General features: G+C 53.4%; 1 protein-coding gene across 1 annotated transcript in view; it reads right to left on the bottom strand.

Annotated features, from left to right (window-relative positions):
• The window catches only part of RUNX3 (RUNX family transcription factor 3), a 63,890-nt gene extending 39,601 nt beyond the window's left edge, over positions 1 to 24,289 (bottom strand). Inside the window, exons 1-2 of the mRNA XM_052635659.1 lie at positions 24,213 to 24,289; positions 23,881 to 23,972 (exon numbers count right to left, since the gene is read on the bottom strand). Of these exons, the coding sequence (XP_052491619.1) occupies positions 23,881 to 23,972; positions 24,213 to 24,289 (169 nt within the window). The remainder of the gene's footprint in view (positions 1 to 23,880; positions 23,973 to 24,212) is intronic.
• Positions 24,290 to 24,573: the final 284 nt, after the last annotated feature.

The following is a 24,573-nucleotide window of genomic DNA, read 5'->3' as shown; positions in this document are numbered from 1 at the left end:
ACATCCTTTACTTCTGCCTTTCAGTTTATTCCAAAGTATCTCCACATAAATGGAAAATGACATCGAAAGCAAAAAGCATATAAACAAGATGATGGTTAACGCAAAGACCAGGAGAGTGGGTCCTCCATCTGACCTTGGCAGCAGGGAAGGAGAAGGAGGGATGTGATTGGGGAGGGGGTGTTGGTGGGAGCCCTAAGGTCCACTTGGTGGGGTTTTTAAAAAGATGAGCGGTAGGTTTATGGGTCTCTATTTTATTATTATAACTTAAATAATATTTATATATACCCCCTGTTACTATATTATGCAGTAAAGAACAGCAAAAGATAAAAAATATTTAAAAAGCTCTTCCTCCCTGAAACTTCTGAAAAAAGAATAGACAAAAATGCTTAAATTTGCATAGAGTTGCAGAATTGCCCATGGTGCATCAAAATTGGGACATGTTTATTCTCGGCGAAATCACTGTTTCAACCAAGTTGTCCTGTCCACCAGCTCACTCAGCTGAATCATCTGGTGGCCTTACGCCATCCTCATCATGACAACCCCACCATGCTGAGAATTTCAGTGTATCTAGCCCCTGCTAAGCACGGTCCCTACCGAGCTCATTAGACCTTACCAGTAGCCCTCCGGGTACCTGTCATTGGGCATTCTTTACAGGTGAGGGACTGAAGTGCATTGAATGGAGCCGGTTAGGAAGGGGTGGAGCTGGGATTTGGACCAAGGTCTACTGATGCTGAAATCGTGCATTGCTGTATGCAGCAGCCTCATCCCAGGGGCCAGGCCCCTCTTTTACAATAACTAACGCTGTTCACACTTTACATGTATCATGTCATTTATCCTCATGACCACCTCATGTGTTGCATGCACGGGGGCTAAGTTGCTCCAGTCGTGTCAGACTCTTTGCGACCCCATGGACTGTAGCCCACTCGGCTCCTCTGTCCGCGGGATTCTCCAGGCAAGAATACTGGAGTGGTTGCCATGCGCTCCTCCAGGGGATCTTCCCGACCCAGGGATTGAACCCGGGCCTCTATGTCTTCTGCGTTGGCAGGCAGATTCTTTACCACTAGCGCCACCTAGGAAGCCCACCTTGTGTGTTCAGCTCAGTTCAGTTCAGTCGCTCAGTCGTGTCCGACTCTTTGCGACCCCATGAATTGCAGCACGCCAGGCCTCGCTGTCCATCACCAACTTCCAGAGTTCACTCAGACTCGTGTCCATCGACTCGGGGATGCCATCCAGCCATCTCATCCTCTGTCATCCCCTTCTCCTCCTGCCCCTAATCCCTCCCAGCATCAGAGTCTTTCAATGCGTCAACTCTTCACATGAGGTGGCCAAAGTACTGGAGTTTCAGCTTTAGCATCATTCCTTCCAAAGAACACCGAGGACTGATCTCCTTCAGAATGGACTGGTTGGATCTCCTTGCAGTGGGTAACCTTATTATTACTTCCATTATACCACTAGGAAAACAGGCACAGAAAGGTTAATAACTGGCTCCAGTTCACACCCTGGGTGAAGGTCAGAGCTGAGCTTTTGAACCTTGGCAACCTGAGCTGCCCTGCCTGGCCTACAGAGAGGACAGATACCATGGACACAAGACAGAGCTGTGGCCCAGGTTCCACAGATGACCCCCAGGAACCAAAGGCCAGCAGGGGTAGATGAACGGGGTGATGCCAGGGTGATGCTGTGCCTGCCTGCTCAGTCGCTCAGTCGTGTCCGGCTCTGTGTGACCCCATGGACTGCAGCCCACCAGGCTCCTCTGTCCATGGGATTCTCCAGGCAAGAATACTGGAGTGGGTAGCCATTCCCCCCTCCAGGGGATCTTCCTGACCCAGGGATCGAACCCATGTCTCCTGCGTCTCCAGCACTGCAGGCAGGTTGTTTACCACTGAGCCACCTGGGAAGCCCAGAGTGACACCAGGAACGTGTGGCGAGCAGTGTTCTGCCCCTCCTCGCCTAGCAGGCCTGTGGCCCTTGGGGCGGGGCTGAGGATAAGGGCAGCGCCAAACAGAGACCAGAGCAAGCTCATGAATTCCCACCTGGCATGTCTGCGCCACAGGCTCAGACACTGGGCACTCTTTGTCGTTTGCTGTTGGCGTGAATTTGTCGCTGGCGAGAAGGTGATGTTCATCACTTGTGACTTTCGGGGCGCCCCTGAGTGAGCTTCTGAAAGGGGATCCTAGAATGTGCTCAGAACCTGGGTGGGGCTGGGTCCTCCTCCTGCTCCGTCTCTAAAGTTCAGACTAACCGAGTGGGCGGGGGAGCTTGATGGTCTGAAAGTCCTCAGCTCACAGAACCTGGTCTATCCCAGGAGCATAGGGGAGAATGTTCCCAGTCATACAGGGGAGCCCTGCATTTGGTGCGGGAAAGAGAAGGAAAGGAAAAGGAGAAATAAGCAAATGGATGGAGGAGGCAATAGATTCACTCAGTCAACAAACGTTTTTTGAGCGCCTACTATTTGCCAGGAGTTATTTTAGGTGCTGAGGATCCAGCAATGGACCTGATGGCTTTGATTCCAGCAGGGAAGACGGAAGATAAACAAGGAGTGAATACATACACACGCCAGCAAAATTCGTGTGTACGTGCTAAGTCGATTCAGTGTTGTCCGCCTCTGCGCGACCTTATGAACTGTAGCCCGCCGGGCTCCTCTGTCTATGGGATTTCTCCAGGCACGAATACCGGGGTGGGTTGCCATGCCCTCCTCCAGGGAATCTTCCCGACCTAGGGACTGAACCCACGTCTCTTACGTCTCCTGCTTTGGCAGGTGGATTCTTTACCACCAGCGCCCCCTGAGAAGCCTAGTGGGTGGGTCACTAATTCCCTAGACAGGGCAGGGTGGCTGTCAGCGAAAGTCTCTTGGAGGAGGTGACATCTGAGCCAAGACCTGAGGTTGAAGAACTCAGGATGGAGGAAGGGAGTGGGGAACCTGTGTGAGGGCCCACGGCGCGGCAGGAAGCTGCTGCTCCCATCTGCCTTCTCCTGCCTTTTCTGCACCGGGAGTGTCCATGACTCCAAATCTTGTGTCTCCCTTTTTGCTTCTCCCACAGTAGCCTTGAGAAGCACATGGGGACTGAATCTAAGTAGTCCAACCTGCCGCTGAAGAAACTGAGCTGGAGCTGGGAGGGGCTCGTACAGGACTCCTTCAAGCCCATACCCAGTCTGGTGCTCCTCGGGGCAGACCCCACCGTCCAGCATGTTCTAAAACCTCCAAGTCCAGGCAGGCAGCAGCCAGAGTGGAGTCCAGCCTTGGGCACAGCTCCTCAGGGGTCACGGGGCTGGAAACATGGGCAGCTGGACAGGGCCCGGGAGGGGTGGTGCTGGGCCCCCCAACCCCGGGCGGGGGTCCCGAGCGGAAGGCGCCCGGCCCTGATTGGAACAAGGTGCCGGGCCTGGGAGCCCAGGCGGGCTCCATTGATCTTGCCCGGTGTTCCAGCCACTGGGCGGGGCCAGCGCCGGGCAGGCTGCCGGTTTTCCCAGGTGTGGGGACACCCTGGGGGAATGGTCTCTCATGTGGTTGTGGGGTAGGCCTGCCACCCAGCACGTGGAGGAGGCCAGGGCATTAGGGGCACACTGGCAGTGTGTGTGTAGGGGGGTGGTCCGGAGACTTGGAATTCCACAGCTGGCCAGTGTCAGGCTCCTGGAGGCAGGGTCTCGGACTCCAGGCTCCGAGACTCCAAGAATGTCAGAATCTTTGTCATCAGGACGCACAGCTTTTAAGTGCTCACTCTGTGCCAGGCACGGTGCTGAGCACTTGGTACAGTTTAACTCCAGGCATCATCCCTCTGCCCAGGGGGCTGGGTTCTATGATCACCCCCACTTTCAGGCAGGGAGACTGAGGTTCAGCAGGGTTCAGTAACCTGCCTAAGGTCACACTGTTATGAGGCTTTTGTCCTGGAATATAAGATCCCTAGAATCAGAGGGTCTTAAGAGTGTGGGAATCACAGCCGGTCAACATAGGAATCTATGTTGGCACAAGTGGTAGGTGGCGCAAGTGGTCAAGAATCTGCCTACCAGTGCAGGAGACACAGGAGATGAGGGTTTGATCCCTGGGTTGAGAAGATCCCCTGCAGGAGGAAACAGCAACCCATTCCAGTATCCTTGCCTGGGACATCCCATGGGCAGAGGAGCCTGGTGGGGTACAGTCGATGGGGTCGTGGAGAGTGAGATGCAACTGAGCATACCTAGGTTGGGAAGACCTTGAAGACCCTTAAGTCTAATTCATTGGAACCCCTTTTCCTTCTCAGCTTGCAGTACCTCGGAGGGCAGTTTGGCCTTTGGTATGAGTGGGTGTTAGCAGATCAGGATGGTCTTGGAGGTGGGGGTTGAGGGCAGATGAGGGCGGGGAGGGGAGAGGGGCATCACTGATTCTGCCGTTCCAGTCAGCCCTGTGGGGTTCTTCATGACCACACCCACCTTCCATCTGTCTGTCCTCATCTCTTTCCACTCTCCCCTTCCCTCATCCCACTCCAGCCATACTGGCCTTTTCGCTGGTCCTCAAACACACAGTTATATCCCCACCACAGTGCCCTTGCACGTGCTGTTCTCTCTGCCTGGAAAGTCTTTACATTCAGTCCACATGGCTCAACTCCCCTCCTCAGTCAGGTCCCTGACACCCCAGTGAAAGGCCTTCTTGGAGCCCCAGCAGCAGGCAGATTAATGGCCCCCAAAGATGCCCATATGCCAGCCCCTAAAACTGAATACATTACTTCATGTGGCAAAAGGAGCTCTGTAGATATGGTGAAGGTTTAGGACTTTGACACAAGGAGATTATCTGATGGGCCCAATACATCACAGGAGTCCCTACAAGTGGAAGAGGGAGGCAGAAGAGGACAGTCAGTGGCAGCTGTGATCTGGAAAGCTGGGGAACCAGAGAGATGGTGGCACGAGAAAGACCTGGCCCAGCATTGCTGGCTGTGAAGACAGGAAAGGGCCACTAGTCAAGGAAAGCAGATGGCTTTTAGCAGCTGGGCAAGATGAGGAAGTGGATTCTCCCATAGCCCAGAAGGAAGCACAACCTTGCCAACACCTTACTCTTAGTGAAACCCATGCAGGCTTTCTGACCCCCCAGATTTGTATGATAATAAATGTCTGTTGCTTTAAACTACTGCATTGGCGGTGATTTGTTACAGCAAATCTTTTTCCATTTGGTTCCACATCCCCAGTTAGACTTGCCAGATTTAGCAAATAAAAATACAGAATACTCAGTTAAATTGAATTTCAGATAAACAAGAAACACTTTTTCAGTATAAACTTGTCCCAGCAAGTGCAATCATTCATTGTTTATCTGAAATTCAGCTGACTTGGGTATCCTGTATTTTGTCTGGTAACTCTACTCCCAGTGATTAAAAAAAGGCTTAGGGTCATACTGGGATCTCAATAAGTTTCTGTTGAATGACTGAAATAAATAAATGAATGAACGAACATTAAATTTTAGCTTAAAAATCCTTTTGGCTCCCAGAATGCATGCAGGGTATATAACAACCAATCATAAAAGCAAACAGTTTCATGACCATTCCTGTATACCAAATACCATTCTGAGTGCTTTATGATTGCTAACTTAGTTCTTGCAGTAACTCAATGAGGTCATTAGCCCATTTTACAGATGAGGAAACTGAGGCCCCCGAGGTTCAGTAACTTTCTCAGTCACACAGCCTGCAGAGCCAAGCAACTCAAGGCCCTTAAATTCCCTCACAGAACATTCTAGCTTTATCTCCTGATACACTTTCCCACACATAGCAGATGCTTTCTCTCTAATAGCCCATGGTGCTTTGTGAGGGGTGGCTTCCCGCTTTTCTCTGACTGCAGAACCCTTGCTCATACATCAAAGCCTGGTCCTAATTCCCCTTCATTGTGAGACTGTCTCTGATGCTCCCAGGAGGACTTGTCCCCTCCTCTGAATGCATTATAAGGACTTGCTTTTGTGTCCTTTACTCTCCCAGACTGTGACCACCCTGAGGCCAGAACTGAGTACTTTCAGCTCTTTGCCCAGGAACTTAGAACTGAGCCTTCCTCTAGTGGGCTTTCTGGAAGGATTTAAGGACCAATGAATGACTGAATGAACGAACAGGGGAATGAGTGAACATCTGTCTCACTCTGGGCCTCAGTTTTAGAGTCTATGAAAGGGGAAGAACAACCTCTAACCCCTACACCCCCATCTCTGGAAACAAAACACATTTTTTTCTAATTAGAAGGATAATGCATACTCATTAAAGAAAAATTGGAAAATAATGAAATTATGCACAAGAAAATTAAAACCATCCATAATCCTGCCACCCAGAACAATTGTTAATATTTTAGTCTTCAGCCTTTTGGTATTCTTACTGTATGTATAGATTCAATTTCTTCTCTCCCTCCCTCTTTCTTTTCTTTTCTAACGGTGGGATCCTATATTCCATGTTTTGAACCCGGTTTTGAAACTCACCAACCTACAGTGTGCATTTCCCCGTGTTATTAATCCTCTCCTCAACTGTGGGTGATGTGACTGTGCTGACTGGGCATGGTGGGGGTTGAGTGTGGACAGACTCCCACCTCTGGCTGGACCACCAAGGTGCTCCCTCGTGGTCCGCCCTTTGGGGTGTTTCCAGATTTCAGTTATGAAGAAGACACTGCCTGGAATACCCCGGTGTGGATGCCTCGGGGGCGTTCCTGGGTCCTCCCTTGGAGGACGTTCTAGGACTGGGAAGCCCACGTGGACACTGTTGTGCCCGCGACACCACCTGCCCGCTGCTCCCCAGCCCCACTCCACCCCTGGCCCTGGCAGGAAACCCTGGGGATCGTTTGACCTCCTCAGAAGAATGGCCCCATCTACATCCAAGGCCTCTCTGGTTCCATCCAGGCTGAAGATACTCATGTACTCAGCCACTTGTCCACGTTATGGTCTAAGGCTCATGACTTCCATCTCAGACACTGGGTTCTAAATGCAGCAGCCTGAGACATCTCTGAGGGTGCTCACGACCCCAGGCCTGTGTATATATCACGCGTGTTAATAATTCAATGACTGAATTCACCACGCAGCAGGCCCTGTGCACCCCTACAACTCTCCGTAGTGATTGGGATGACTGTCTCCCATCTTACAGATGAGATCCCTGAGGGCCCAAGAACTAAGTGGCTTGTAGAAGTCACAGAGCAAGGAAACAGGGCATCTGGGGTTCAGCTCCGGTTGGCCTGACTTGGTATAAAGCTGACTTCTGCCCCGCCCCCCAGAGGCTGCACCCCTGTAGACCACTGGTTCTGCCCTAAAGAGCTGTGAACCTTGTAATCTGGGGCTGCAAAGACCCAGTGCCGCTGCCCCTTCTAGCTGCTGTCTAATGGGGCACTGTACCAGCGTAACTGGGAAGCCAGGAGGGAACTTTGGTCTGCAAGCTAGGTGGGCCAGATCCTGCCCTCTGTCCCGGTGCAGGTGTGTGCCCTCACCCTCTCCATCTGTGAAATGGGAGAGCAGGGACTCAGAGGACAGCCTCCTGGGCATGTGGCTTGTCTGAGCCCAGCAGTGGTGATAACTCAGTGCTGAGTCAAAGGTAGAGAACTTTGTCAGACGGGCCACGTCATCATAGGCTGCCAAGCCTGGTCCTCGGGGGGCTGGAGTAGGCAAGTCTCTGCCCTAGGCCAGGCTGGGGGTACCTAACAGCCCCAGATGGACCCTCCCCCTCCAGCCCCGGCAGATAGGAAGCTATTTTTTAACCAACCCCACAGGAAGAAGAGGCCAGAAATGAGCTCGGCGGGGGGTTAACCCAGGTCCCTGGGGACCCCTCCTATTTGCATCCTCTTCTCCCGCAGCAGCCAGGGAGCTAAGGGGACTTCACCTGGAGCTCCCTGGAGCCTTCCAAAGCTCCCAGCAGATCAGGCTGCTGGATCTGGAAGGTGCCCGCGTGATCCCCATGTGATGGGAGGGGAACCGAAGCCCAGAGGGATTGGGCCGGGCCTGCCTTCCTCACTGCCTCTCTGCCATGTGCTCCCGCCTCCTCTGCCTCTCCCTTTCTGGGGTGACCCAGGGCGGGACCTTCCTGCATGGCCTGTTTCCCCACTTGTAAGGTCCCCGCCGGGCATCTCTGAAGCACCTCCCAGCTGGAGAGCCTCCTTCTGAGCTGGGGCTGCCACTCTGTCCCATCTCTCCTGGGTTTCCCAAAGGCCTCATCCCTTTCGGAGCATCAGCCACATGGACACGGCCCAGTGGCAGGTGTCTGGGGACCACCCTCCACCCCCCCGGCCCAGGAAGAGGATGAACTTCCTGGCCCGAGAAGCGGGGACCAGCCTGGGTAGGGGCAAAGCTGCTTCCCCTGCGGTCTCCCTCAGACCACACCACCAGATGTCCCCGGGTCCCCGCAGGCAGGGGTTCCTGAAAAGTCGGGTGTCTGTCACAGTGGGTGCAGCCTCTGATGTGTGTTTGCCTCTGTGAGTGGGGGTGTGGGGAGCATGGGGGTTGGTGGGCATACAGCCTGAGGGCCTGACGTAGATGGGGGGGTGCCAGACTTCGGCTGCTGAACTGGGGCAGCTTGTGACGGTGGCCTGACCACACCCACAGCTCCTACCCAGAGCCCTGGACTAGGGCTGGGCTAACACGAAGGTGGGAGGCATGTGGGTGGGGGGGGGGGGGGCGCCTGAAAAGCAGGAGTACAGGTGGGGAGGGGCACAAGTGAGGGAGGGGTACATGTGGGGAAGGTGTGCCCGTGGGGGATGGATCACGGGAAACAGTGGCATCTGTGGGGGAGGTTACTGTGGGGGAGGGGTGCATGTGGGTGAAGGCACAGCCCCCAAATGCCATCAGGGCCCCAAGGAGCTGGGACCCCAGTGAATGCCTGCAGGCAGCTGACTCTGACTTACCTCCTCCTTATTGTCTGTTTCAAACAATACTGTTAATAAATAACGTTAATTGTGTTAGTCGCTTGTGCTCAATCTCTCAGCTCTGTCTTTGCGACGCCAGGGACTGTAGCCCGCCAGGCTCCTCTGTCCATGGGATTCTCCAGGCAAGAATACCGGAGTGGGTTGCCAGGCCCTCCTCCAGGGGGTCATCCTGACCCAAGGATCGAACATGTGTCTCCTGCATCTCCTGCACTGGCAGGCAGAGTCTTTCCCACTGAGCAGCTGGGGAAGTCGCTCAGTCGTGTCCAACTCTTTGCAACCCCATGGACTGTGTAGCCCACCAGGCTCCTCTGTCCATGGAATTCTCTAGGGAAGAATGCTGGAGTGGGTTGCCATTCCCTTCTCCAGAGGATCTTCCAGACCCAGGGATTAAACCCAAGTCTTCTGCATTGCAGGCAGATTCTTCACTGTCTGAGCAACATTAATTGAGTGCCTTATATAACACACCCCGTCCCTGTGATACAAGTAATATGAGTGCAATGAAAACATTGGAGAAATACAGAAAAACCACCCAAAAAATGTTAAAGCTGGAAATCTTAGCATCAGAGTAAATACCGTGCATCTTTGAGGAGGAAGGAGTTGGCAGAGCTTTTTGATATAATCATCTTAGTTCTCACACCCTGAGCATTTCACTAGGGCTGCGGGCAGAGCTAAGCACTTGAAGTATTGTCTTGGTTAATTGTCTGAACTGTTATTTTCCTCCTTGTCCACATGAGGAAACTGTATGAAAGGGAGGTTACATATATCCCATGGGGAGCAAGTAGCAGGGCTAAGATTCAGAGCCAGGGCTGGCTAATTTGAAAGTGCAGATCATCCCAGGGTTGGGATCCAGGGCTTGGCTCCTCTGGGAAAACTGTGTTGTTTTATTCGTTCCTCCAGAGGTATTTACTGAGCCCTCCTGGGAATCAAACCTAGCTCACCACTGGGGACCTGGCTGTGAACAAGGCAGGCCCTAAACGGAGCCCCAGATGGGCACAGACCACAGCTTGGTCCCCAACCCAGTGTCGCTGACTGAGCTGTAGTGCCGCCTCGTCAGCTGGGGCCTCTGTGATCTTATCGAGGAGGGCCACGATGTGTCCAAAGGCGAGGCCAGGTGCCTGCCTCACTCGTCCCACTGTCTGCTCAGGCAGGGAGACCCTCAGGAGCCCATCCAATGCCCCAGGCCCACCACTCTGGGCCAAGTGCCCCCAACCTGGGGCAGGGGGCAGAGAAGCCCAGCTTCCATCCTGCCTCGGCTGAATGGCAAGCCTCCACTCAGAGCATGGGGCCACCCTGGAGTCTGAGCTGGCGTGTACCCTGCAGCAGCCCCTTTTAGCCAAGGATAGGGTTATTAGGAATGTCAAGAGGCAACTGTGGAGCATGAAACACAAGTGTGGGGACCTTCTGAATTTGGAGCGCTGCGCCATCCCATGGGTTACAGCCCATGAAGCTGGCCCTGCCTGAGGGAGGGCCCCAGCTCAGTCATTCAACTTCTACCCCAGCAACAAAGCCCCTGACATGCAGGGGTGCTGGAGGGAGTGTGGGGTGTGTATCCAGAATGTGCACTCAGGAGCTGCCTTTTGTGCCCTGGGCTGTGCCCATGGGGGACCCCGTGGCAGTGGGGAGCAGAGCCTGGCATCCAACTCCAGCTCCACCCCTTACACATGATGTGAATGTAGACAAGTGTCTTCACTTCTCTGGGCCTTACTTTCCTCCTCGGCAAAATGGGGACAAAAATACCAACCGCTTGTGATCTCAGAGTGACATCAAGTGCTGAGCCCACAATTTCAGAGGTGACTTGGGGCAGAGGAATATTCCCCTGGACAAGCAAGAGGTCCATGAACTGGGGTAGAAGCATGTTGTGTGTGCGGCTCACCCCACATGGGGGACCGAAATAGAAAATTCCAGAGGATTGCTGCAAGATGCCTAGGCAGGAGGCTTGGGGCACAGTGCTGGATCACACAGAACCTGTACCAGGTGGGAGGGACTCCAGGGAGAGGAGCCCGGGGGGAGAGGCCCCCACCGAAGGGCTCAGAGTGCTCTTAGGAGAGGGGCAGCAGGGTCTCTCCCTGCCAAATGGGAAAGGAGCCCTTTGCGGATCTGGGTCAGCCATCGAACTTTGGCTTGGCTCTTGGGAGTGCTCTCTGAGCTCACCTTTGGCTCAACTTCCCCCACCTCCGGGCTCCCACCACTCCGTGTCTCAGTTTCCCCAACTATGCACTGATGAAGGAGAAGACCGCCATCCATCAAGTGCCTTCTCCGTAGACCACGGGCTATGTTTTACAAACCTCCCCATGTGGGTCCTCCAATGACCGCTGGCCTGTTTCTCAGATGAGGAAACTGCAACCCAGCGAGCTAATGACTCACCAGCGAGAAAGCAGCAGAGCCGACTCTGATTGGCTAGGCTCGTGCAAGTGCCACCAGCCTTTCCCAGGAAGGAGGCCGGCGGAAGCCGAGGGCTGGTCCTTTATCCGGGAAAACCTCAGTTGTTAGTAACTCAGAGCCCACGTGCTATGGTGAGGCGCACAGGCTCCAGGTGCAGGTTTGAGCCTCAGCTGGATGGTCCTGGGCAGGCGGTGTAATGTCTCTGGGCTTCAGTAGTCTCACGCATAAAACGGGCTTAATACTAGTATTTGTTTTGTAGGGTTGTGAGGATTAAGAGGGGCTTCCCTGGTGGCTCAGATGGTAAAGCATCTGCTCACAATGCGGGAGACCCGGGTTCGCTCCCTGGGTTGGGAAGATCCCCTGGAGAAGGAAATGGCAACCCACTGCAGTACTCTTGCCTGGAAAATTCCATGGAAGGAGGAGCCTGGTGGGCTACAGTCCATGGGGTCGCAGAGTCGGACTTGACTGAGTGACTTCACTTTCACTTTCAAGGATTAAGAGAGCAAAGCACTTAGTGCCTGGCATATAGTAAGGGTCATGTAAGTGTCTGATACTAATATGACTCTTTAAGAATTGTCATAATTTATATTTTCTAGACAATTATGCTTGCAGAAAGGAAAGGCTACCTACTCCAGTATTCTGGCCTGGAGAATGCTAGACAATTTTACATTTATTGATTCCAATTTTGTACTTTCCGTTTTGTATTTAGGATCCAGCAAATTTCCCTTTCAAGTTTCACGTAATTTCCTAGGTCCTTGAGAAGGTAACTCTCTGCTCCCACAGCACCCGCAGCTATGATGGATTTAACAGCTGTCCCGAGAGCAACTTTTCCCTAAGTGGGCTCTCAGCGCACCAGCTCCTTTGAGAGGCCAGTGTTTGTTAGCATATCAAAGTCTGAAAAAAAAAAAAAGTCTGTAAAGTCCTCCACAAAACCCTCAGAGGAGCACTGGTTGGTACAGTTATTCTCTATCTTATTTGGTCACAGAGTCCCCTTCATTTCTTTTTCTTTTTAGATTGATTTTAATTGGACTATAGTTGCTTTACAGTGTTATGCTAGTTTCTGCTGTAGAGCAAAGTGAATCATATATATATATATATATATATATATATATAATATTTCCAATCTTTTTTAGATTCCTTTTCTTCCCATTTAGGTCACCACAGAGCAGAGTAGAGTTCCTTGTGCAGTAGGTTCTCATTAGTCAACAGTGTTCTTGCCTGGAGAATCCCAGGGGCGGGGGAGCCTGGTGGGCTGCCGTCTATGGGGTCACACAGAGTCAGACACGACTGAAGTGACTCAGCAGCAGCAGCAGTGTATACACACCAAACTTAATCTTCCAATTCACCCCCACCCCACCCCCCCGGTAACCTGAAGTTTGTTTTCTACATCTGTGACTTTATTTCTGCTTTGCAAATAACTTACTGTACCATTTTTCTAGATTCCACATATGATACGATATTTATCTTTCTCTGTCTGACTTACTCTAATATGTCTGACAATCTCTGCGCCCATCCATGTTGCTGCAAGTGGGGTTATTTTGTTCCTTTTTATGAGCCCCCTTCATTTCTGCTCGGCACCTGATGACATCTGCCGAACACACGTTGGGAGGTGTCCCCCTCATTTCCTGGTTTCTAGGAAATGGCAGAGATGTGAGCAGTGCCCCCCACAGAGATGAGTGAGCGGTTCCACCTCTACGGAAATCATCTTCAGTAACTCGCTTCCACTGCTCAGCTGGTCCCCTGGGTTCTCATCATCACTGTCTGATTCAGTCCCCACAGCATCCTGGCAAGGTCAGTAGCATCAATATCCCCATCTTACAGATGAGGAAATTGAGGTTCACGGAGGTTAAATGGCCACACAGCCAGTAAGTGGCAGATACAGGAGGCAAACCCACAGCTTCTGATTCTAAATCCCACATTCTTTCTCTTGCACATTGATAGGAAAAATAAAAATAGATCTCATTCTTCCAGGATTGATCTTCCCTGGTGATATGCTTTTAAAAATCTAAAGCCTCCCTGCCATAGCACTGAATATATTACAAACTTAAATCTTCAGCAGCTTTCTTCTGCTTACAAAAAGCAGTTCATGATGGTTGAGTATAAAACTTTTCAAACATTTTGAGTTGGAAAATGAAAAACTTCATAACCTCACCTCAAGAGATAATGTGGGTTGACAGTTGGGCACATATATTCTTCTAGATGGCCCAACATGTGCTATTTAAATAAAAATAGTTAAGGTAAAATAATATTAAAAATTCAGTCCTTTATTCAGACTCATTGTGGACCTGGGCCAGCCCATTTCAAGCATTCAGTATTCACACGCAGTGAGTGGCTGCAGCGTCAGCCTATAGAGACAGAACATTTTCATCTTCGCAGAAAGTTCTATGGAATAGCGTCACTCTAGACTCTTGCAAGACATATCCCAACATATATCATACTGATTATCAATATATTTGGTGAAGTTCTTGAATATGTCATAAAAAAACAGACACAGGGGAAAAGAGTCTAGACCGAAATACACTGAATGATAGCGGTTTTCTCTGGGTGTTGAGATTACAGAGTTTATTTTTACATTTCCTAAGTCCTTCAGGTGATCTGCAACCTAAAATGCAGGAGGGGTGGGCATTTGGTGAATTCATGTTTTCCCTAAAGTTCTTGCTGGTTCTAAAAGCTTCAAGGGATGTGCTTACATAAGACTTAGTTTATTATTATTTTTAAAATTGTGGACGCATGAAGAATGGAAGCCTGTACAAGTCAAAGGAATGAAGCACAAGAAGGAAAAGCAGACAGAGGTTCATTTTCAGCCCAGGGTCCCTCCTGCTCAGGGCAGGTCCCTCCTGTTCTAGGGAGGTAGGCTTCACGGACATGCAGGCCAAGCAGTCACACAGGGTCCCTTGTTTAGAAGAGCCCCCACTGGGACTTCCCACTGGGTGGTCCAGTGGTTAAGAATCTGCCTTCCAGTGCAGGGGACTCGGGTTCGATCCCTGGTCGGGGAACTAAGACCCCACATGCCTCGGAGCAACTAAGCTGGTTGTGCCCGCAACCACTGAGCTTGCACACCACATCTGAGACCCAGTGCAGCCAAAAATAAATAAATAAATATTTTTTAAAAAGAAGAAGAGCCCCACTCTTGGTTTCATGCTCGGTATCTTGCCATCCTTAAATTCTTAATGGTTTTCGAACAAGGGGCCCTGCATTCTCCTTTTGCACTGTGCCCTGCAAGTTGTTCCATGGGCACCGGTCCCGGGATTCTCCCCGGAATGGGTCTCGTTTTGGCTGCTCTGAACCATCGACTTGTCCTCGTCAGACCACAGACGAGCCCATCCATGGCGCACTCTACGTGCCTGAGAACAAGTTTGCTTTAGTTACTAAGATGTGTGTCTAGAGAGTGATAAAAATAGGACTTGCAAGCGGGTGCAGGAGGGCCCCTGTGGTCTCTACTCACACACAGGAGCTCAAGGCGCACATCTACACTGGCCTATTTCAGAGACAGCAGCCCGGTGCATCACGGGATGCTGTGCCCCACATCACCGCTTCACTCGGATCCTGCCTGGACCCCACTGCCTTGAAGGCCATGCCCAGCTCTAGGCTTGGCTTACCTTCCTTCTAGCATCTTCTCCCTCCACATTGCTGCAGGACTCCCCAGGCCCTCTCGTCTCTTAGCAAGTGTCTCTACAAGGTCCTGCTGCCATACCTTTGCTGATGCCATTTATTCTGCCTGGAACACCAATGATCCTCCCTTCCAAGATCTGGCTATCCCAGATCCTATCCTTTCTGGGAAGCCTGGAAGTATGTGAGAAGGGCCTGAAGGTACTCTAGTAGCACAGAAGAGAATATGGATCACCTTGCCTGGAGGAATCAGGGAGGCCTCCATGGAGGTGGTAAGCTGAGACCTTAAAGAAGAGATGTCTGCCAGGTAGAAAGGAGACTTTTGTTGGTTTGGCTTTGATATCAGACAGATTCTGATGTGAATTTGGGCTTTGGTGGTTACTAGCTGCATGACATTGGGTTAGTTACTTCCCTTTGCTGGGCCTCAGTTTCTTCATCTGTAAAACTTTTTCACACCTACTACATGGATTAGAGATTAACTGATTAACTAAAATGGGAGCTCCCACAGTGCCTGGCATAGCAAGTCATTAACAAACATGGTTCCCGTCTCCTTTCCTTAGGGTCTTTCTTCTATGAAATGTTAGTTTTAGCCCGTCACTTGTCGGTCTGCCTCTGTTTGTTCATCTGTGCAATGAAGGTAGTGGTGCCCAGCACACGGAGCTGTGATGAGGATTCAATGGGGTCATGGGAAGATTTACAGAAATCCCAGGAGGCTGAGATTCTATATCGATAGGAAGGGCATCAGCCAAAGAGGTGCTGGCCTTTCTCACTGGGGCATTTTCCTGAGAAAAACTCATTCCATACATCACCAGGCTCCAGGAGTGCAGGCAACATTGTCTGTTTGGTCCGCACCTGAATCCTCAGTGCCCAGCACAGTGTTTGGAGTGCAGATGGTACTCAGCAAATGTCCACTGAACAGCACCACCTGGCCCACATCGCACCCAGGTCCTGGGCACTGGGCATGGGAGAATCGAGGGACACCAGCCCTCCCCAGGGAACCTGTCTTCAGACTGGGGCCACGGTACAGGCCACTAGCATTTCCTGAGCACCTGTTATGTGTACGGCTCTGCCTGGCCCAGGACAGACCCTCGCTCCACTGCCAGGTGGGAGAGAGACCAGGAGGAAGGCGACAGGCAAGGGGCGTGGGGAGAGGAACAGAGACCAGGGCCGGCCAGTGGGGTCTTGGCTGGGCGGGAGCAGACCAACCCCACGCTGCAACCCCGACTGACAGGGGACCCAGTTCACCTGCTCCTAGCAGGGCGGGGCTGCCCCTTCCTCTTCTTTGTTTTGAAAAACTAAAGTTATCCCCTCTATAAGCAATACGTATTCAACGTTTGAAACTTTGGAAAACCAGGTGTCCCTGGTGGCTCAGTGGTAATGAATCCTTCTGCCAATGCAGGAGACCTGGGTTCGATCCCTGATCCAGGAAGATCTCACATGCCCCAGAGCAACCAAGCCTGTGCGCCAAGACCATTGATCCTGTGTCCTAGGGCCCGGGAATCACAACTACTGAGCCCACATGCTGCAGCTACTGAAGCCCATTCGCCCCAGAAGCCATGCTCTGCAACGAGAGAAGCCACCGCAATGAGAAGCCTGCACATCACAACTAGAAAATAGCTCCTGCTTGCCTCAACTAGAGAAAGCCTACTCACAGCAACGAAGATCCAGCATGGCCAAAAATAGATAAATAAAAATTTTAAAAATTTTGGAAAACCTACAATCATCAAAAGAATTAGAAATAAACGCTCCTCACTATCATTGCATCATGTAGCACAAACTACAGCATTTTCGTGTTTTCCTTCCCGTCTTTTTTCTAAGGCGGACTTGTTCCCACGGGTGATGTCCTCCGCCCTCTGGGAGGGGACATGGCTGCTTATAGGGGAGAACCAGGCTCAGTGCCGTGAACCCTTGCTACCTAGGACATGAGACTCCTTGCTCCAACCATCTTGTCCCTGTTGCATCTTGCTGGCCAGAGCTGTGGGTGGGAGGCTCCCTCTATGGGAGGCAAGGAGGATGGAAGGAAAGTCCTCGGGGGGGAGGGCAGTTCTTGGGGCCATAGTGGTGTGTTTGTCTTTAGCCACAGGGCACCTGGGCGAGTTGAGTCTGAGGCAGGGGCATGACCAAAATGGACCTCCCTTCTCCCCATCCCCTTTCCTTTCACCCCGTTCATTTGCATGCCCCAAGTTTTCCTTCCCTTATGTCTTCTGCTTGCTCTACACCCAGCCATTGTTCTCCTCTTTACAAAGGTGAGCAGATCCCTGAAATTACCCTGCATTCTAAAAAAGCCCAGTGGGCAATCCTTCACCCCAGAGGGGCCAAACGCCATGGTGGAATTTCAGTCAGATGTTCTAGGGGGGACTAACTTCGGTCACCTCAGCAAATCATAAGTTATGGGCATCCGCCCTCTCCGCCCACACGTAAGTCTGAACCTTTTGCCAAAAACACTTTTCCCAGACGCAAATGAAAACCCCAAAGAGGAACCTAAACCTTCACACGGCTGTGCCGATTGGACATGAGAGCTCAGACTCCCACCAGCAAGCATTGTTTCAAAGAACGAGCCAGACGGTGAAGAGGAAGTAAGCGGAGAAGCTGGAACCCTCCCGAGGGTTCTTGCTGGTCCATCCATTCATTGGTCCTTTCACCGCCCCCACTCCCTCCTCTAAGCCCAACCTGCTCCCGGGAGCACCCCCCTTGCCAGGAGGAGGGTAGGGGGTAGTGCGGGCAGGAGCAGGGCACTCCTGAGGCCTGGAGAGGAGAAGAGGGGAACCCAGGAAGGCTCCCCAGAAGAGGAGGTCTTTAGACTGGGCCTTGAGAAGAGAGGTGGGTTTCTCACCTTCCCCATCCAGTTCAGAGTCAGACTCTTGCGCAGGAGGAACAGGAACACTAAATAGTCATAATTTCCGTAATTGGGGAGGTCTTGCCTCTGCGCCAAGACCTCTATTAAGGATGTAATATACATGAGCTCATTAACCCACCCAGCATGCCTTAAGGTGGCTACTGTTCTTCCCATTGTACAGATGAGAAAACTTGAGTTCAGAGAGGCCACACTTTGCCTGTGGCCACATAGCAAGGAAGTGGCGGGACCTAGCTGCCGCCGGGGCTTGTGACTAACTGCATTTCATATTGGCTCTTCTCTATCCCCGTCTCTTGGAGCCATTGACAAGGGGCCTGACGGTCCTTCTTACAGGCTCCCTGCGCTTTCTTCTCCAGCATTAACACCAGGGGGTCAGTGTTAGAGACAGAGCTGGAGGGTGAGATGTGGGAATGTCCGCCAGGTGGCAAGTTAGCAAACGGGGCGGGGCACGGGGCCGAGAGTTTTGAGGAGGTGGCTGTGCTGAGCGAGCGCTCACTATAGACCAAGTGCCATGCAGGCCTTCAGGGCAGGGTGGCCTTCTGTCTTGCAACTGCTCTAGCCCTATCTTACGGAGGAGGAAAACCACTCAAAGAGCTGAAGTCACGTGTTGGGTCACCCAGCTAACCTAACAGCTTCAACCTGGCCTGACTCCTGAGCTATGTGTAAGGTTGGTCCCCAAGTGGCTGGGGAAAGTCGGTGTTCCTGCTGTGTCCCAGCCTCACACAAGACCACACGCCTCTCAGGACCTCAGTTTCCCCATCTATAAACCAAGGTGGGAGGTGCTCTGCCTGCCAGCTCCAACGTTTCTCCTGAATTCACTCACTGCTTGCTTCTCACCATGTCTCCAGGTAGGACAGTCTTGCTCCCAACCTGGCTGTGTTCCTCCAGGACGTGCCGTTTCAAGGAGGGTGGGATGGAAGACTTGGGCTCCAAATCCACTGAGGGGGTAAAACCCTTCCTTCCCACCTCCCCCTGTCCCCCTAACTTCTAGCAGGTAAGGCAGGCTACTGGGCACCAAGGCAGGAGTGACTGACTGAGGCCCAGGCCAGCCTGGATCTGAAGCTCCCAGGAGGCCAGGGGTCCCTGATGGCCACAGGGTCCTGAGGAATACTGCTGGCAAGAGGGGATGTGTGAGCTCAGTCTTGAAGACTGGGTGAGGGTCCTTAGCTGCCAGTGGGGCATCCCCCTGCTTGGTGGGTTTGAGGAAGGGTCTGTAGATGAGGCATCTCCAGGAGATGGCCGGAGGACCAGCATCCTTCTGCCCCACTGAATCCTGAGCCCGGACTCCAGTCTTCCCGTCAATGAAGGCATCCGGACTGGTTCCCAGGTGAGGATGGGGCAGGGTGGGTTGGGGGTGCCACTGCCTTCCTGCTCTCAGAGCCTTCTGGAAGGTCAGGCCCTGTTGCTTGGGGTATCCAACTCCTGGCCCCCATCTCCCCCGAGAGCTCCCCCCCCTCCCCGCCACCCCCTGGATAGCTGAGGAGGCCTCAGCTTTGATGCGGCCACCTCCAGGCCAGGGTGTCAATGGGCTCTCTATGTGACCAGCAGGGCTGCTGGGGGCCGCCGGCCGCCGTCGTGGGCACGGGTGAGGCCTGGACACACAGTCCCACTGTGTGGGGCCGCCTCATGCCCGCCCAGACCCTGTGGCCAGTGGGGGGACTCCCAGGAATGCCCTTCCTGCCTGGGGGGTACTTTGGACAGGCAGGGTGGTCTGGGGAGACGGGCGTGTGCAGGGCGGCCTCAGGAGCCGCCGTCAAAGGGGCTCCGCAGAGGTGGCGCCAGGCAAGCGCCGGAGTGGGTGTGGGTGGCTGGCGGTCAGTCCCTTCATCTCCCGGGGCTGTGGGGGAGGGGAAGCCTCCAAGGCCACGCTGCTCGGGGTGACCAACCATCATGGGGTGCCCGGGACTTGGGAGAGTCCCCTGTTGTTTGCCCACTGCCTAGAGCTGAGCCAAGGACACAGTGAGTGACCTCTCTGGTCCGAGCAGCTGCCCCACTGTCTGGTGACCTCTGAGTCAGACTCTACCCAGGGCCATTCTGTTCACCCCCTGCCTCTGCACAAGCCTGCCTCCCACCTGAGAGGCCGTTTCCCATTCCTTCCAGCTGTCTTCAGGGGCAGAGCTGTCGGTCGGTCAACTGCCCGCCACTGCTCCGAGAACCCCAGCCAGACAGGCCCATCCTAGTCCCCTTCCAGCAGCTCACCCTGCATGGCACCCCCCAGCCATCCCTGAAGGCTCCTGGCATCATCACATCCTTTCCTGCTTCCCCACCTTACCCCCTGCCTGGGACATCCTTTCCCCGTTGGTCACCTCCTCAGCCTGCAAGGCCCAGCTCCAGGAGAACTGTCTGGCCAGTCGCCCTCTCTGATCCCCCAGCCCTCTTGTTCTTAGTCCGTTATAACATTTATCCCACCCCGGTACAATTTTCGGTTCACCCATCTCTTTCTACACTAGACTGTGACTTCTTCAAGGGTGGAGAGCCTGACCTAGTCACCCTTGCAGCTGAGCTCCTGCACAAGGGCAGGCTCAAGATAATTTGAAAAATGAAGGCGTTTAGCAAGCGCTTACTCTGTGCCAGGTACCCTACTTGTTTAATTCTCTCCAGAGCCCATGAGGTCGGTGTAATCATCGCTCCCATTTTACAGATGGGGAAACAGGTACAGAGAGGTGAAGCAACTTGCCTTGGGCTATGATGCTCTGAAGGGCAGAGGCAGGACTTGAGCCTGGAGTGTCTGATTCCAGAACCCAGCTTGAATCTCATTATCTCCTCCTTGATGACCTTATGTGGAATTACTGAGTCAGGGAAAACCTTTACTTCCCTGCGATTCCTGCACATGGCAGTTTAGACCCATTTCCTCCAGTTCCCTCCCTGGAGGGGTACCCTCCCTGAGTGTCCTGAGGAGGGTGCATTTTGGGGGTATTATGAGGGGGGGCCTGCTGCAAGAAGACACCCCAGAGGGTGCAGAGATAGGCCTCATGGGCAGATCCAGAATGAAGGTGCTGGCCCTCCAAGGGCTGTGGACAGGCCCTCAGGCATTCCCAAGCCATAGCCCTGTTTGTCCGGTGGGGACCCCAAGGCCCAGAGACTGGGCGGGACTTGCCCATAGTCATGCAGTGTGTTCTTAGGCCTCAGCTTCCCCATTTGTCAAAGAGAGGATTCATACCCCTTCTCCTGCCTGGGAGAATCCTCGGAGGAGGATCCTTGGGAGAATCTCCCAAGAGTTGGGAGAAGGCGGAGAATTGCACCCCAGGAGCCCCCTTCACCCACTCAGTGCCTGGAATTCTGCCATCAGTCTGCCAGCTCTGTGGGGTAAGCATCTCCCTCTTCTCGTCCCCTCCTCACCCTCTGACTCAGATGGGGATCAAATGCCTCTCCACGCTCTCCCCATCCTCCCAGGTGGCTCAGTGGTAAAGAATCTGCCTGCCACTGCAGGGGACACAGGAGACCCAGGCTCGATCCCTGGGTCGGGAAGATCTCCTGGAGGAGGAAATGGCAACCCACGCCAGTATTCTTGCCTGGAGGATCCCATGGACCCAGCAGCCTGGCCGGCACACGTGCACGCATGCCAGGCTCTCCCCAGACCTCGTCATCACAGAGGACTGAGAGGAGTTCTGGAATCCGGAATCCAACTTGGAAAACCTTTCAAGAGGTGGTGATGTCCTGAGACCCGCTTGCTCTACCATTTCCAGCTAAGGAACTAGGACCGTAGGCCTGAATTCAGGGCCTCCATGGACTCAGGCAGGAAACACATGATGTCTTTCTTTTCACTGACCTCTAGCTAAAGTTTAGCATCTTTTTTCCACAGGTGACTTTGGACATCCTTCGGTCTCCTTAGGGCTGTCACAATTCTCCTGAAGTACTGTGTATGCCCATCCCCGTCGCATCACGGCCCTTACCGTCGCCACTGAGAGGCCCGTGGTCACGGTGTCACGCACTGGCTTTTTTGATAGTTTGAAGACAGCGTTTCTATAGATTTTAGGGTTTTTTTTCCATAGTTCTTTGTATTTTGTTTTATGCATTTAAAAATACGATTCTGAGGAGTCCATAGGCTCCCTGAGAGTCTGCAAAGGTCCCCGGCTCCCAGCAGGTTAAGCTTGGATTAGCATGGAGCGAGCGCTGCAGGACCCCAGGGTTGGATCTCTCTGGGGCCAGAATTGGGAAACCTCTGGAGACAAAATTTGGGAGGCAGATCCGTCTAAGTGAGTGGGAAGTCGGGGGGATAGAACTGGGCAAGACAGAGGGGGCCAGACGGTGTGGACAGGACATGGAACTTCAGGGAAAGCTTCAGATGGCAAACAGAGCACCCCACCCCCCCAGCCTTGCTTACCAGATCACCCTGCAGGGATCAGCGCGCTCTGCGCAGCAGCCTCCCAGCTCTGTGCACGCAGCCAGCCCAAAGCCACCAGCTGTCCCCTCCCTCTCCCTCCGGGTCACCTCTACCATCTCTCAGGAGCCCACCCTAGGTGGGTGGCCCTTTAGTCCCGGCTCCTAAATTTCCTTTGTTTTGAACTCAATGTTTCTCCATCTTGCTCATGGAGGGAGAAGTACAGATTACAAAGACCCAGCAAATGGTTTTTATAAACCCCTATTTTCTTGCCACAGCACTGCCTTTAATTAGCTCGCAGGACTACAAAGGGAGCAGCGTTATAATAGGAGCCGCTGGCAGGAAGGAGCCCACGGCGCTCGGCTCCCAGACCCAGGGCTCTTGCTGGTCACCGGCCACAAGCAGGTTTGACGGGAGTGCCCCCACCACGGGGACGGCAGCCCTCCACAACCCACGTCTCCCGCACGCAGTCCCCCGACTGCAGCCACACAGCCTGCCTCAGCCCCTCTCCAGGGAGGAGGGAGCGGGTCCAGCCCTCAGGCAAGCCCGCGCAGAAGCCTTTGAACAATAAGCACTCAAATGTGCCTCGGTCCCTGCACAGAGCTGGCTGCCCAAGGACTGGCTTGGAGTCAGTCCACAGCGGGACAGGCAGACGGGCAGACGGACAGTCAGACCGGCTACTGCACCTCAGCTAACCACCTCAGCAGAGCAAAGGCAGGGCCTAGCCCCCAAGCCCTGGAGTTCTGGCTTCCATTCCATCCCTCTATTCCGGAGGAGAAGTCGTCCCCGTGTACAACCCCGAGGCCCTGTCCTCACACACAGGCCATTCCCAGCCTCAGGCAATCAGAATGTCACAGCCAGAGGGGCCTTCATTTGAGGCACAGAGACGTTAAGTAACTTGTCTAAGGCTGCCCAGCAGGGTAGCCACTGATCTTGGCCTCAGGGTCTCTTGACCCCCGATCTCAGGTGCCACAGCCCCATCTGGGCTCCCACTAGTGAGGAGGAAGGCAACAAGGTGTTGTGTGAGGCCCGGGCACGTCACCTCGAAGGGCCAGACAGAAGCAGGAACAGTCTCCCCCTGAGTTCTAGCCTCAATCAGAGGTTCCCAGTGGGGGATCTGGGAACTAAATCCTTTTTGAGGGACATAACTTAGACCTCTGAGTCCCTCTAGGCTATATATAGAAACAACTGATTTCTCCCCGTGACCAAATCCACAAACCTTCCTGAGGCCTGCTCCCCAAACTCTGATCCAGGCTCAGGGCCAGCCAGAGCTGCATGCATTCCAACAAAAGCCTGGACCCCTTTCTCTCTCTGCTTCGTTAGTCCCAGGGGTTCCTCAGAAAATGCAGAGTTAGGGGAAGGTCCTTGGGAAGGTCTCTGAGTCCACCAGTGTAAGACTTTTGCCTCCTGCCTGCTCCGCGGCTCTGGGCAGAAGCCGGCCGGGGCCCTGGGGGATGGGAGAATCTGAGTATCTACCTGAGCCCAGGTAGAGAGTCTGAGCACCCCAGGAGGGCCAGGGGCTAGGGTTGCAGGGCCCAGAGCTCCACGGGGGAGGCAGGAAGCCTCATGGGGTCACAGAGACACCCCCATGTCTTCTCCATCTCACGACCCTCAGAGCTCTGGTGTTTGAGGTCTTGAGGTCTCGTGGTATCCATGACCCCCACCACGAACGGTTCCCACCAGCTGAGGATATTTCACAAAGATGTCCCACTCCAGGAGACCACGGAGGCCACCAAGCCCAGTTCCCACCTCCGGCTTTCAGAAGCCAGCGGATTTAGGTAACCAACCCCGGGCCCTTGAAGACAGCCAGGGGCAGGCAGCGGAGAGTCGTGGTCCGGGGCCTGGCCCCAGCTCCCCACCCGAAAGGGCGCTCATTACTCACCGCGGATGAAGGTCTGCGAGTAGGTCGGGAAGGAATCGAAGATGCTGTTCGATGCCATGCCCCGCTCGGAGGAAGGCGAGGTTTCAGCCCTTCTGGGGGTTGGGTTGGGATAACTTGGTTGGCTGTTGTTTTATTTTTTCTTAGCTACTTTTGAAAATAAAGTGGGGGGGGGAGTTGCTTTTTGTTTTTTGTTTTTTTTTTGTCGTTTTGTCTCTTTTGCCCCCCCCACCCCCACCTACTGCTATGAAAAAGAAAAAAGGAAAGAACGCGAGAGTGTGTGTGTGAGCGAGAGAGGAAAAAAATCCCCAAGGAAAGTAAGTTTCTGTTTGTACCCAAGAATTTGGATTCCCGGTCCCACAGGAATGTCTCGCCACAAATTTTCAACAGAAGCGTATGCAGAGTGTATCATTAGATGGCGGGAAGGGGCCTTCGGCAGCCAGGGCAGGAGTCGCGGGGCGGTGAGAACAGAGGCAGCCCAGCACCGAGCGCCGCGGGAATGAATGAATGAGGCTCGCCCCCGTCAGAGCTCAGCTCAGTGGGTGCGAGGGCGGCCGGGGGTGGGAGGACCGGGAGCCAACCAGCTCCGGCGCAGGGCCCCCCGAAGGCGGCCGAGGGCCTGGCCTTGTGGTTCTGTGGTTGAGGGACCAGGCCTTCACGGTGTCAACCCAACCTCAGCTCACAGGATGCAAGAAG

This window comes from Budorcas taxicolor, chromosome 2, assembly GCF_023091745.1.
Source record: "Budorcas taxicolor isolate Tak-1 chromosome 2, Takin1.1, whole genome shotgun sequence".
In the NCBI taxonomy this organism is placed as follows: Eukaryota; Metazoa; Chordata; class Mammalia; order Artiodactyla; family Bovidae; genus Budorcas; species Budorcas taxicolor.
Note: the sequence above shows the minus strand (reverse complement) of the source record. Positions and strands in the feature narration are given on the sequence as shown.